This window comes from Biomphalaria glabrata, chromosome 13 (assembly GCF_947242115.1).
Source record: "Biomphalaria glabrata chromosome 13, xgBioGlab47.1, whole genome shotgun sequence".
Classification (NCBI taxonomy): Eukaryota; Metazoa; Mollusca; class Gastropoda; family Planorbidae; genus Biomphalaria; species Biomphalaria glabrata.
This window is the reverse complement of record NC_074723.1, coordinates 26,528,349-26,543,738: the sequence shown is the minus strand read 5'-3', so window position 1 is coordinate 26,543,738 and position 15,390 is coordinate 26,528,349. Positions and strand designations below refer to the sequence as shown.

General features: G+C 38.0%; 1 protein-coding gene across 1 annotated transcript in view; it reads right to left on the bottom strand.

Annotated features, from left to right (window-relative positions):
* LOC106061634 (uncharacterized) overlaps positions 1-15,390 on the bottom strand; it is a 139,471-nt gene that overhangs the window by 93,895 nt on the left and 30,186 nt on the right. Inside the window, exon 2 of the mRNA XM_056007392.1 lies at positions 7,877-8,023. Within this exon, the coding sequence (XP_055863367.1) occupies positions 7,877-7,979 (103 nt within the window). The 5' untranslated portion in view covers positions 7,980-8,023. The remainder of the gene's footprint in view (positions 1-7,876; positions 8,024-15,390) is intronic.

Below are 15,390 nucleotides of genomic sequence, written 5' to 3'. Positions count from 1 at the left end.
TCATTATCAGTCTTATAATTCTACAATACATAGAATCTCTAAATCTAATCTAAAATCTAGATATCTCTAGATTTAGTAAGTAACTATGACTATATAATTAATTAATTTATTAAGTTAAGTAGTTGTATCAATTGTATTTAAATTTGTATGTATCATTGTATGTGATATTGTGAAGTCTAGACTAGACTCTAAACTCAGTAGTCTAGAGTTAGATCTACTATAGATCTAGATCTAGAATCTAGATTTCTAGATCTAGTAAGTTAGAGTTACTAAGAGTTAGATCTAGGACTTTTATACTTATATTCTAATTCTAGTATAGATCATTAGATGTAGATCTAGGACTAGATCTAGTAGTAGCTAGAAAAACTAGATAGATCTAGTATTAACTTTTATTAATATTTAGATCTAAGAATCTAGATCTAAGTATTATTTATTATATTATAGACCTAATACTAAATTTATACTATTTATTTATACTAATTTATAGATCTAGATCTAGTTCTAGTCTAGTGCTAAATTCTATAAATCTATGTAGGGATTTTACTTACAGGTATCTCTCTTGAGAGCACTAAAATTCGAATTAATAATGCACTAGTCCCAGAAAATAAGGTTAGAGTTAGAAGAGGTCTAATCTAGATTCCATAACTCAAACTGTATAAAAATAGATGAGTCAAATAGAGATATTATCCACCATCTTAGCTTTACCGGATATAAATCAGTGACGTAATAAGGGAAAATTAACTCTTTTTTTTTATTGCATTTATATTTTATATATTATTTCCCTTGTCTCTTTGGAACTATGATTCTTTATTACAAAACAATACCTCTATTCAAGTCACTTCTTCATGCCATCGAACCAGGGTGGGTGGGCGGAAAGATAGTATTATATAAGATAAGATAAGAAAACGGCTCTAATAATTTTCCTAGAAATGGTCATACCAGGAAGTGATATGTATTCAGGTCCGGTCTTAAGCCACTGCAACCTATGCGGCCGCAGTGGGCCCCGCGCTTTCATAGGCCCCGCGCTAAGTATATCTGTAATTGCATAATGATATAAAATATACGAAAAAGTCGTGGAAATTATTTTAAAAATCTCCTGAAAATTAGACAAAATTGTTATATGGAAAACACAAATCTTACGCGAATAAAAATAAGCATTGTCAGCTTTCATATTTAAATAATAATATAATAATAGTGCGAATTTTAACTGAAACGAAAGTTCCAATAGAATCAGAATACATTTTTAAAACGATCAAAACCCGAAAATGAGAACATAATCACTTCTAGTGAGACAGCTGAAACAGATTCTACGAAGAATGCAAAAACTGCAGTGGTGAATGTCGTATGAGAAGAAGATAATGAGCTAAATGTGGTCGATTCATTGAGAAATCCGGATTATCCTGCCATGTGTCTAGAAAAAATGGAAAGATCTTGTATTGACTATTTATTACAAAAAGATCCACGTGAGATTACTTTTGGAGAATTTTCCGAAAAATAAGGATGGTAGACATTTCTCTTAAGTGCATTGCAAACCAAACCTGAGTAATGGTGAAAGTGTTTTGCGTCCTTGGCTGATATATTCTGTGTCAGCAGACAAAATCTATTGTTTCTACTGTCGTCTAATGGAAAAACAAAAAAGTTCCTTTTTAAATGAAGGATTTGACCAGTGGCTAAGCTGTACCACAAGGCTAGCAGAGCATGAAAAATCGCAAAGGCATTTAGACGCCATGACCAGTTGCTGTGAAGCTGGAGCAAGACTAAGTAAACAGGCATTGACAAAGTTCACCAGTAGATGCTTTATTCTGAAACTAAACGTTGGACTAGTTGCAATTGTACAATTTCTAGCGAAGCGCAATTTAGCTTTCAGAGGGACCATTGAAAGACTTAAAGAGCCAAGTAATGGGAATTTCCTGGTCTAGTAGGATTACTCGCAAAGTTTGGTCCAGTAATGGGGGAACATCTTCGACGTGTTACCAATGCAGAAATTCATGATCATTACATGGGAAAGAAGATTCAAAACGAACTCGTTACTGTAGTAGCTGATGCTGTGGTGAATGCTATTCTTCGAGACATCAAGAATGCAGTGAAATTGGATTGTACTCCAGACATAAGTCACAACGAGCAGGCAGATGTTATCGGTATTTCTCAGATAAGGGTTAATGTGAAAGAGCTTGTGGTTGTGTTTGAATTTTTAGCGGCCCCCGTAAGGGGAAAAAGCCGCTATTAGGTTTGTGCAAAATGTCCGTCTGTCTGTCTGTCCGTCTGTCACACTCAGATCTCGAAAACTAGAAGAGATATGAAAAATATTATTTCATCATTAAATGCGGCTTCAAAAGTTTAGGTGCAACGGCTACTTTTGGTTTTCTAAAAGCAAACCGTTTAATATATAAAATTAATTATGCAGGCGATTTTTTTCATAAAAATACACCAATTCTAAAACAATTACGTAAATGTAAGGGAGGCAGTGTAACAATATGCTAACAAAGATGGTCAATTTTTGTGTATTTTCAGTATCACTAAGTCAAATATATTTTTAAAATGTACAGGAAATGTTTACAACAAATATAAATAATAGTTAAAGATGTTTTTTCTGGTCAACTAGCTGCTAAAATTAAAAGAAAACATTTCTGTTTGTTTATAAAGACTAAAATGCATTTTGTATGTAAATATCACACACATTTTTTTTAATGGACTTTTTATGCAGCGATTTTCGTGCAGTAGCGTAACGTCGCTACATGATCAGGTACTAAACCAATTCCTTAAACTTTAAAAAAAAAAATCAGATTTGATTTATTTTTTGTTTAGTGCCCCCATCCGAATAAAAGAAGATTATTTTTGTGCATTTTGTCTGTTGGTCGGTCTGTCCGTCATGATTAGATTAAAAAAACTAGAACTCTAAAAGCTATTGAAAATCTGATTTACACTTTAATGTTCCTCCCGTAACATCTCAATAGTTTTAAGTATCTAAAAATTGATTGTTCCGGATTTTTTCGTGCAAAACTAATCAACCACAACAAATTTTTGTTTGCTCTTCTAATTAATATTACATTCAATTTCCATGCTTAAACGTTGCAAAAACACATTATCAATAATATGTTGTTTCGTTTTTTATGTAAATAGCATATTGATGCTAAATCAAAATCTCTATACTGACTTATATTTCATTAAGTGTAAAAATGTTCCGGATATTGTTTTATAAAACATGAATTATGCCTAATGATTGTTTGAAATCGCATAATTTACTAATATTACACTTATATTATTTGACAATGCGTCACTATAATTTAGTTATTAATATCAAATTTTTCCGTATTTTCATCTTTAAACAAATTTTTAAAATATCGACAATAGGTTGTTCAGGGCTCTAATAAAAAGTAATTTACTAGAATTGATTACTGAAAATTACTTTTTAGACATTTAATTTTCTTGCTAAAACATAACATAGAAGTTTTGTAATCGATAAAGAAAGTTCCGGATTTTGTTTCTTACAAATCATCGCCAGCAATTTCCGAATTTATTTAAAAATCTACTAACGCCAAATAATTGTTTGAACTCCCTCTTCTAATTAATAAACAAATAATCTTCTCATTTACGAAATAATGTTTTTACGGATTTTTATGAAAAATATTTTAACTCACTACTCTCTTACAGTACATTTAACTTTCTACCTAAAACATGTAAAAATCTAATTATCGTTAATATTATGTTCCTATTTTTAAGGAAAACAGAATCCAAACACCAAAGTAAGGTATGAAAATCTCTCCACATGGCTGTAGTACATCTAATTTTTATACGGGACCATCCAAAAAATTTAATTAACGGTATTACATTTATCTGAAATTCTCTTTTTCTTTTACTATTTAAACAAACATCCGGAACAATCTATTATATAAACTTTTCAATTGTGTTCATACCTAAAAATTATTGCGATGTTTTGAAACGTAAAATAAATGTTAATCAATTTTTAATAACTTTTATTTGTTCTTTTTTATATCAAGATGTAATGTTTTAATATACTAAAACTAATCTACTATTTTTTATTTAATTTATATTTAAATTTACGGCAAATGAATCTTTGAAACATTATTACTTTTGACCATCGGATGGCTGCCTGGTCGTGCGGTTTGCGCGCTGGACTGTCGTTCAGATTTATGTATGGTCCAGGGTTCAAACCCTGCCCGCTCCCATCCCCCGTCGTCCTGCGGGAGGTTTGGACTAGGAAGTAATTATCTTCAACTCTGAAGGAACATCCGAAACATGTAAAACATTTTACATCAAAATTAAATCACCTCTTGAATATTATTTGCGAATATGCAGATCCGACAGGAATCCGACTTCGACGGGGGCCGCCTCTGAGTTTGTGTAACACAAACTCTCTTTGTAATCTTGTTTTTTATTAATATAGCTTTTATATAGCGCCACTTTCATGCTTATCTCATTTGTGGACCAGTTGCAGGAGGGGGTATCTAGGAGTTGGTTTCCGTGCTGCCTTTAGGCGCTCAGTAAACACAACTCTGCCCGAGTCGGGTGTCGAACCTCGAGCCCCCTTCTAGGTAGCCAAGCCAAGCCAAGTTCAAGCGCATTTGGCCTCTCGACCACGCTTTAGTTTAATTGTTTACAAAACACTCTCAGTGACTACATCGACAGTGATACGCAAATTAAGACCCGCGGGCCGCGGGTAACATATGGCTAGAATATATATATATATATATGGCTCTTTTTGTCTAGAACGGCAGACTTTGCCACAATTCATACATGTGTATGCCTCTGATTCAGGGCTAGCGGACAGGGCAGCTTTCTTTTTTTCCCTCTTGATTAAGGCCGCTTCAATTCTTTTGTTCTCAGAGAGGGTTGTCCCAGCCCGTACAGTCTGTCTCCATGCACTCCGGTCTTTGGCTATGTTTTCCCACATAAAGGAGAGTGCACACAACGTAGACTAGGATTTTGGTCGCTGTGTTCAATTTACCATTTTCCCAGACGCGCTTGGAGAGTTTTGCCAATGCTGTGGTAGCTTTGCCTATCCTTTTTGTCAGCTCGATGTCTAAATCTAGGTTACAGACAATTATTGAACCCAAGTAGGTAAATTCCTGCACCACTGAAAGGGTGTGGTTCCCAATATGTATTGTAGGTATTTCTGCGACGTCTTGTGTCAGGATTTCGGTCTTGGAGAGACTTATAGTAAGGCTAAACTCTTGACAAGCAGCTGCTAAGGCATTCACTAGCTTCTGTAGACCTCCTTGTGAGTGAGATACGAGTGCCGCGTCATCGGCAAACAGAAGCTCCCTTATCAAGATACGACGTCTTTTCGTTTTGACTTTAAGACGTGCCAGGTTAAAGAGCCTTCCATCGGATCTGCTATGGATATATATTCCGTCTTCCAGGGATTTAAAAGCACTGGTTAGTACGACTGAGAAGAAGATGCCAAATAATATTGGAGCCAGTACACATCCTTGTTTTACACCGATCTTGATAGAGAATGGCCTGGATGAAGAACTTTCAAACTGAACAGTGCCCTGCATATTTTCGTGAAAAGCTGACACTAGTTTTCTTAACTTATTAGGGCAGCCGATTCTCTCTAGTACAGCAAACAGACCGCTTCTGCTGACAAGGTCAAAGGCCTTGGTCAAATCAATAAATGCTATGAAGAGGGTCTGCTTTTGTTCTCTGCTCTTCTCCTGTAGCTGCCACAGTGAGAAAATCATATCTGTTGTAGATCTACCTGCCCTAAAGCCACACTGCGACTCTGGATAAAGACATTCTGCTAGGATCTGTAATCGCTTTAGTAATACTCTAGCAAAATCCTTTCCGACTATGCTAAGCAGTGAGATGCCTCTATAATTGTTACAATCAGAGCGGTAGCCTTTATTTTTATAAATTGCAACTATGTTGGAGTCTTTCAATTCCTGGGGGACCATTCCTTGTTCCCAGCACAAGCTTAGCAGTTAATGGAGTGGTTTGATTAGGGCATGTTTTCCAGCCTGAATGACTTTAGCAGGAATGTCATCTCCTCCGGGTGCTTTCCCACGTGTAAGCATGTCAATAGCTATGCTCAGCTCCTTTACTGAGGGCGTTTTGTCTAATTCCGTCAAAACTGGAAGTTATGGGAAGTCGGAAACAGCATTTGGTGAGATGGCGTTTTCAATCTGGTAAAGTTCTGCATTGTGTTCAAACCATCGCTCCGTTTGCAGCGCACGATCACTGATGATTGAGCCATCTTTTGACTTGAGCGGAGCACACTTGCAGGTGTGAGGTCCAAAGGCTTTTCTCATGCCCTCGTATAGTCCTCTTATGTTACCACAGTCGGCACAATATTGAATATCTTCGCATAGCTCCTGCCAGTATTTGTTAGCACACTGTCTCGCTACTCTTTGGGCATTGTTACGTGCAGCTCTGAGCTGCTTGGGGTGGGATCCTTCTTGTAGATTAGCATGGCTGATCTCTTGTTCGCAGTGGCAGTTTTGTTTTCTGGTAGACTAGCTTCAAACCAGTCTTCGTTTTTCTTAGTTTTTTTTCCAAAGACCAGTTTGGTAGATTGTATTACGCATAAACGTCCAGCTTTTTTCTGCCTCAGTCACAGAGAAGTTTTTAAAAGCTTCCTCTAATTTGTTCTCAAATTCGGTGCAAAGATCAGGATTTTTTGTGCTAGTGGTATTCAGGCGTGGTTTTCTTTTTCCCTGTGATGTGTGGATCTTAGTTGGCAGCAGTCTTGTCCAGCAGGACACTAAAGTATGATCAGTATCACAATCCGCGCTTTGGTAGCTACGTGTCAGCAGTATATTTCCAATGTCCCTTTTTCGTGTCAGTATCATATCAAGCTGGTGCCAGTGCCAAGACCTAAGGTGCCTCCATGAGACACAGTGCTGTGGTTTTGTTCTGAAGTATGTGTTGGTAATGCAGAGCTTATGGTATGTGCAGAATTCAAGCAGTCTTTGTCCGTTCTCATTCATCTTTCCGATTCCAAAAAGCCCAAGGCAGTCTGGCCAGGTAGTGTGATCTGATCCTACTCTGGCATTGAAGTCACCTAGAAGGATCATATGTTCTTTTGAGGAATGTTCGCAATGGCTTCTTTGAGGTCTTCATAGAACTTGTCTTTGTCCTCCTGAAACGAGCATAGTGTGGGACATAGGCACTAATTAGAGTGACTTTTCCAGATGCTGTCATCATACTTATGCTTTTAGCCGTTCCGAGACACCAACTGGAAGGACTATCATGGGAAGAAGACTGTTCTTGAGAGCAAAGCCCACACCATGTATTCGAGTCTCATCCTGTGCTTTCCTTTTCCAAAAGAAAGTGTAGTCAGTCTTGTGGAGCATGCCGTTTTCGGCCAGTCGGGTTTCTTGCAGGGCTGCAATGTCAATATGTAGCCTTTTTAGCTCGTTGTTTATGACTGCCGTCTTCCTTGCGTCGTCGATCTGCCTAAGATCATCGGTGACATTCCATGTGGCCAGTCGCATGACAGGGATTTTCTTTTTCAGTTTAATTTTTCTTCTTTTATTGCTTGGTGCAAGTTTCCCGCCTACTTGTCGTTTTAAACTAAACTCTAAGCACCCATTAGAGTAGGCAGGCTGTGGCGGATCAATACCTAACTGACTGGAAGCTGCCCAGGTTGAGGCGGGCGGTTGCTGATCAGTGAGGCGCGAAGACCTCTCCCACCGTCAGAGACAACCAGTGGTTTCCATACATTACGCCAATCAAGTTGGAAATATATATATAAAGAGCGATTTGAAACAGTTATTTGGCGTAAGTAGAGTTTTTATTTCAAAAATTCGAAGCAACAAAGGATATCCTCCACCAGGCATTAAACTCATTTTGATAAAACCCAAAAACAGTTTAAAAAATATAGAATATTAATGTAATTTAGGTACATGACACTGACCTTGAAACCTGAAAGACCTTGTACGCAGCTGTCTAACTTGTTGAATGATTCGCCGTCCCACCTCTGGTCCAAAAGAAGAGCTTCTTCCAATCCCCTGAGACATTGTCTAATTTTTGTCTCCCTTTGGCTTGGAAAGTATCTTTTAGCCTAAAAACAGAAAAAAATTGTAATACTACTCCAGTCAGAGGTTGAAATAACTAGAACAATAAAATTGTATCAGAAATACGGAGTGAGTTGATATGAACCTTGTAAAAAGTACAAGACTCGCTGCGAGTTCCTAGTTGTTGTTCGCATTGCTGTCAGAGGTTGAAATAACTAGAACAATAAAATTGTATCAGAAATACGGAGTGAGTTGATATGAACCTTGTAAAAAGTACAAGACTCGCTGCGAGTTCCTAGTTGTTGTTCGCATTGCTTGTCAAAACTACAAACAGAAGTTACGTTACATATAATCCATATTATTTCTAGATTATTTTATTAAAATAATAGGGAAAGTCAACGGCTTAGCTCTCGGCACCAAAATCAGATTGATGCGCTCCCTGGTCATGGCCACATTTTTATATGCTTGCGAGTCTTGGACGCTGACTGCAGAACTAAAGAGGAGGATCCTAGCTATCATCATCATCAAACTCCATTTGAGTGAGGGTTTGAGAGGCTTAAATCCTCTCTAGCAAAAGCCCTGGACAGAAACCCTGCTGTTTTGTGTAGTTCGTACATGTCACCATAAAGGTCGAGAATTTTGGGTTTTCCAGACCTGTCGAGGCGGAGATCAGCAAGTCTGGGGCAGTCAAACAGAAAATGAGGCACGGTTTCCCCACATCGGGGGCACCGCGAATCAAAATTTGGCCATAGCCGTGAGAAATATTAGCCAACAGGACAGTGGCCTGTCCTGCACTGTGCTATAATAGCTTGCTGAGGCCTGGACAGCCTCCACCACGGGGAAGTGCGGTCAGGGCGCCTCATACGCTCCTAGACTGCACGGCCTTTTTGGGACTCAAACCACTTTTCCATTTCTGGTTTTTGAATTATAGCCAAAGCATGATGAAAACTTACAGCCTGTTCAGTGGGTGGAATTTGCCCTCCCTGGTGGGCCAAGGAGTCTGCAATAGTGTTGCCAGTCACACCTATGTGACTCAGTACCCACTGCATTATTACAGGACTGCCATAGCGCTGCTTTATGTTGTGTGAAGCCATGATGACAGTGTCGATATTGGAGGGAGGGCATGGTCAAGGGCTTTGCAAAGCCTATAGTACAGATTGTGAGTCAGTGACCACAACAATCTGTGTTGCCCTCAAATGTCCCTCACCGAGTTGAGAGTCAATGACTTTTAAGGCTTTACAGACTGCCATGGTCTCCGCATCAAAGCTGCAAACACTACCACATGGTCCAAAGATCTTTACTGAGTAAGAGCCAAGAAAGTCGATGTAGGCTCCATAGCCTGCTCTTCCAGAATTTGTCAATGCCGACCCCTCAATATATGCAAAAATAGCACTGGGCTTGAAGGCATTAATGGTCTCGAGTGCTAGAATTTGTGGGTCGTTAGATGAACGACTTAGCTTAGTGGCATTAAGGTCTACTAGTTTCAAGCATACGTCTGGGGTCGTTGGGCGACACCAAAGGGGAAGGGGATGAAAACGTTGAATGATCCTAGCAATGGAATTGAGATGCTACAGAAGGATCCTAGGTATCACATTCAAAGACCGCACAACAAACCAAGAGATCAGAGACAGGGTTACTGCAGCGATCGGACCTCATGATGACCTGCTAACTATTGTAAAAAAAACGCAAGCTTAAAATCTATGGCCATATTACAAGATCTGCGGGGCTCGCAAAGACCTTCCTTCAGGGTACAGTACCAGGAAAAAGAAGAAGAAGCAGACAGAGAAAGTGATTGGAGGACACCATAAAAGAATGGACGGGCCTACCATTGAAAGCGGTTCTAAACAAAGCAAACGACAGGGAGGAATGGAGAAAGACGATCGACAAATTTTGCTTGGTGCCCAACGGTCCAACAGACTAAGGGATAGGTACGTATAATCCTCTTTGTTTAAGAGACGAATATGTCACTAGCCGAAAAAGAGTTATTTTATCCCCCCCCCCCCCCAAACAATATATATATATAAATACAGGGATAGGCTAATGGAATTGATATTCAAATCCTTTTACCCCCCCCCCCCCCGGTTAGTCAAGAAGATTTTTGACGTTAACTTTCCCCTTCCACGAATAAACTGAAGCAAACGTACATTCAGTAAATACCATTTTGCGTATCCAAAGGGAGTTTTGATTGTTTGACCAAAAGATAAAGGTGTAGACAATGCCATCCTAAATATTTAAATATGTTTCTGTAGCTGGAGAGACTATTGAAGACTATTGAAGAAGTGCAAACTTTTAAATACCTTAGTACTATCCTAGACAATAAACTAAATTTTACTGCAAATACTGATTATATCAGTGAAAAAGGACAGAAAAGATTACGATTACTGAGAAATCTGTCCTCGTTTAATGTTAGCGAAAAGGCCTTGATCACGCTCACATCTGCAATATTTTAAGTTTTAGTATCCCTGCCTGGTATGGCAATCTGATCATTAAAAATGAAAATAAACTTCATAGAATTCTAATTGCTGCTGGTAAAATCATTGGCAAAAAAAAAAAAAAAAAACACATTTGGGCAGCTGTTTAAGACAAACATCCATAAAAAAGCAAAAAAGATTCTAGAAATAAAAAATCACACTTTGGGTCAGGATTTTGTGATTACACTATCACAAAAGAGATACAAGACACCGATAACAAAGACAAACAGACACAAAGACTTTTTTTTCCCTCTGGCAATCAAATCATTAAATAGAAACAATCTGATATAATAATATAAATATTATGAGTGAATCTGGTGTGAATGTAGTTATAATGTTTTGTTTGGTGTAATGCACAAATTGTAAGACAAATTTTCTTACGGACAATAAAGATTATTATTATTATTTTGACCAATAAAAAACTAAAGCAAATCTAGTCACCGAATTCAATATCATATCGTATGGGGGCTTTAGGCTTAGCACCTTCCAAGAAAAAACTAAAACAAAATTACAGTCACGCAGTGGCGTCACTAGTGTCACCCTGTGCGGTCATTTGTTAAACAGTGACTATTGGTTGGCATCCTGATATTACGGTGCTAGCTACAAATTCAATAGTTTCTATTAAAACATTTTTTAAAAATCTAAGCAGTGTTCATATTCTTACATGCAGCTGGTAAACATCTAAAATTAAGGTTTCACGTTTTTCTTGATATATTAAGTATGATATCGCATTTTAAAACTTTTGCAAGAATTTCATTAAACAATTAAAATATGTTTAGTCGAAATGAAAATAAAAAGTATATGGATCTATTTATTAATTGCGAATAACAAGTTCCAATGTTTGGCCATTGTCATTTTTTGTAATTGTCAAAGTGCATTTTTTTTACTTGGGTGTCACCCCCCTAACGGGTGTCACCCGGTGCGGACCGCACCCCCTAGTGACGCCACTGCAGTCACCAGTCACGTAATTTCATGAGTATAGAAAAAAAAAAAGAGGGGTGTGCGTTGAAACTCACCCACCAATGAAAAAAAAAATGTGAGGGAATTAGTAGCTAACTTGCGAAAACCGCTTAGCTACCTATTAGAGTATTGGGATTGAATCCCGACTCGAACAAAGTTAGCTGAGCGTCTAAACTTTTCTCCTTACTGGTCCACTAAACAGAATGGACAATAGCACACAGAGCATGAAATAAGCATGACAGCTGCGCTATAAAAACGCAATAAAAATAAGATTACAAAAGGAGTATCACCGAGGCAGAATCACTTTGACCTTCTTTGTCTAATGGGCTTTGTTGCTGGACATACAAATTATATATGTGTCAGACGCGAATAGCCCAATTTTTAAGTAAAAAAAAATTTTTAAAGTCATTTCTCTATAGAAGAAGTTATGAAAGTTATATAATATAAAACCACAGACCTACATATACTACAATAAATATAGGTATTTGCTCTCTATTTACAATTTTTTAAAGTAGGTGCTGTTCATAGACTTATATATACTTTATCTAGACTTGACATGGAGACTTTTTAACACTACAAAAAATGTCGTGAAAAATTTTTAGAAAGTTGGGTCAAGGCGTTGTTTTGTAAGTAGTTAAAAGAAGTAAAGTTGTCTTTTCTTCAACCCTAACCTATGTAACATATAATTTAATTTTTAGATCTAGATCTAGTAATTGAACATAAAAAATAAGAGTACTCTCGTCTCATAATTATTATTTTGCAATTTTTAGATACATCATCTATTTAAATGGACATAAGATGATTTAAGTCAAAATGAATTATTTCAATCTAGGATTTTTGAAACATTATCTCAATGGAAACAAATAGGAAATGGCTTTGTTTCATATATTTGCGTGAATATCCGAGAAATGATTTTGCATTATTTCTAAACTTTGAAAACTAAAGATCATTACTTTTCTAAGACAGAAAAGATTGATTGGGGCAACTCCCCCTAGAGCCAGAAAAAAAGAGTTTACGTTCATAAAAATTTATATATAGATAGGTCTGTGAATCGATCAGTCGCGGATAAGAATTTATTTCCGGTTTCCAGTCTAGATATAATATAAGTCTATGGTGCTGTTTTTCTATTACACACCAAGTATCATAGCATGGGCGTAGCCAGGAGGGGGGGGGTTTACTGTATGCTTATATTTATATCATGAGTTTTGTGGCTAAATGTTCAAGCCATCTGGACTAGAATTTACTAATAATTCTTTCCACGTGTATTTAGCTCTGTAGCTATTAGTAATTTATCGCTAATAAATTATCACTCATCACGAGCCCTTTAATATATTATCATTGATTAATTCCTTTGCAGGGAATTATCATAATATAACTGTAAGCATATCATTTTACTGGCTATTTATGTACTACATTTACCGGCCGTGTTGGCCAACACATACTACGTTAGTAAATCATGTCTATTTGCTTACACTCAACGTTTACTTATGTGAAAGCATGGGCGAGTATCAGTCGTTGATCTCCCCTTCCCTTTCATCTCATTTATCTAAGCAATGTTTATATTTGCTATTCACCGTGACTGGTGAACATCACTTGTATTACCTTATCATTTATTACTTATTTGTGTTGTTATTTCCCTACATGGGATTTCCCATTATTATTGTTACCTCCCTTGATGGGATACAATATCTATTTATTAGTTCCCTTTGTATTTATGAAACTAGTTTATAATTTCTCTACATCATTCTGAAGATGTCCTTCACGGAAAGGCATCAACCTCATAGTGTTATCATTATGGCTAAACCGATTTTTACATCATGTTTTGCAGCTTTTATTTATAGGCAACCTCCACTAGGTGTCCTATCAACCTAACGCTGATGAAGTCCAGTAGGGAATCGGCGCCGTAGGCGCCATTATCCCGTTGATGGCTAGAAAGGCTTTTATCCAACCACCAGGCCTGGACATGGGGCTCTTCACCCCTGTCCTGTCTGAGGGCACCCAACGGTAGGCGGCCATATCGGTTGACTGGGCCAGACCGGGCCGTGCCGTGTACACAGCGCACCGTCCCCGAATCTTAAGTCACCCGCTATAAGTGTCAGGGACAGCGCTAACTGCGGGGAGCTTGTCTCATATTCGTATACTGTAACCGCCACTATTCCGTGCAAGGGCCGCCAATCCAGCAATCCGAAACTGATGACGACCCCCTTTGTGGAACGGCGTGGCGGACTTTTGGACTGGGTTGCAGGTTACTTGTTCCATCCCCACCCCGAGTGAGATAAAAAAAAAAAAAAGCTCACCCAGGGAGACCTGCTAGAAGGCCTGGTTCGCTACTCGTTCTTAGCCTGTCCAGAACCACCTCTGGATGTTTCCACCGGAGGGCCACGCTGAGGCGACGAGTAGCTGGAATTTCCTCCGGAACGCTGATACCAGATTTGTTGGCACCAGATCTGGCGATACCAGGTCTACTTACTCTTCACAAGTGTTCAATCGACAACGCTAGCCACAGACTCGTCACTGGCTTGACTGAATGGTAGAAGCAGCTTAGCTCTGCACCCGGAGCCTGGATCCACTACGCCAGCCCACCAGCAGACAGCGTCAGTACCAGCCACACCCGTCTCATCAGTGCAGCACCGGACCTAAAGCTAAGCAACCAGCCTAATGAAACTCAGACTACTTGGTTCTCAAATCTAATGATGATAGACCTATACATGTAAATACGCTATATCCCATCCTAACAACTGTACAGCATTTCACCTTTTAATTATCTTTTGTATAACAAACTGTACATAATTTTAAATCATAGTATTTATTGCCTGCATTATAACGCTGTGCCTGTAGATTATATGTGCAAGTCTGGGTTCTCAAATCATAAAACCCCCTAGACACCCAAAACGGCCAATTCTTAATAAACCTTGTCACAAATATAAAAAAAAAGCAAATTACGCACTCAAAATGCTATGACCATAGCCAAAGGGGGTTTTAGTTTAAATCCCCCGCCAGCGGGGTTTGAAGCTAAAAAATAAATCTTAAAAATTAAAAAATTAAAAATAATTTCCCATTCAAAATGCTATGAACGTAGCCATGCCTAATGGGTCTTTTGAGTTTAAATTTCCATTCAGAGGGGTTTGGTGCTAAAAAATACCTCTTCAATATAAAAAAAGCAAATTACACACTAAAATTCTTTGAGCGTAGCCAAGCTAATGGAGGGTTTTGAGTTTCAACCCCCTCCTCCAGATGTCTTTTTTAAAAGTTTAAAACCCCTCAAGTTTTGAGTTTAAAATCCCCCTACAGAGCGTTTTAAGGCTGAAAGACTTTCACTTCAATATTATTTCTAAAGCAAACTACAGTCACCAAATTCTATGACGTAACTAAATGTGGTTTTGAATTTTAAAAAACAACAACAACTCCAGATATATTTTTGTTTAAAACCCCCCAACAGATGATTTTGACGATAAGACTTCCCTTTTCGATATAACATATAAAGCAAAATAGTCACCTAATTTCGAAATCGTAGTCAAGAGAAGTTACATATGTCTACCAGTCGCTGGGCTCCATTAATAAAGTGCAATGAAATTGAAAAGCACTAAATGTGGCTCTCAAAGATGGCTAAGACGGATTTTAGGAGTCGGTTAGAGAGATCGGGTCTAAATCAAGGAAATCCTATGCCGAAATGGGAGTCGACCCTTTAGTAAGGTTGTAACAAAGCGTCGCATGATGTTTGCGGGACATGTTCTCCGACAAAATGAATTACGCTCAATAAGACTTGCGATTACATCCTAGTACACTTTGGCGAAACACTTTCATGGAGGTCCTCAGAGCAGGTGGGAAGAGGCTTCAGACATTGCCAGTGACATATTTTTGTGGAAACAGCTTGCCAGCAAAAGCGCCTAAGTCAGTAAGAATAGCACATTAGGTTTTTAAAATAAAACTTTTTAATAGCCAAATAATGCACTGTAGGTATCTCAGAATATGCATTTAGTTGG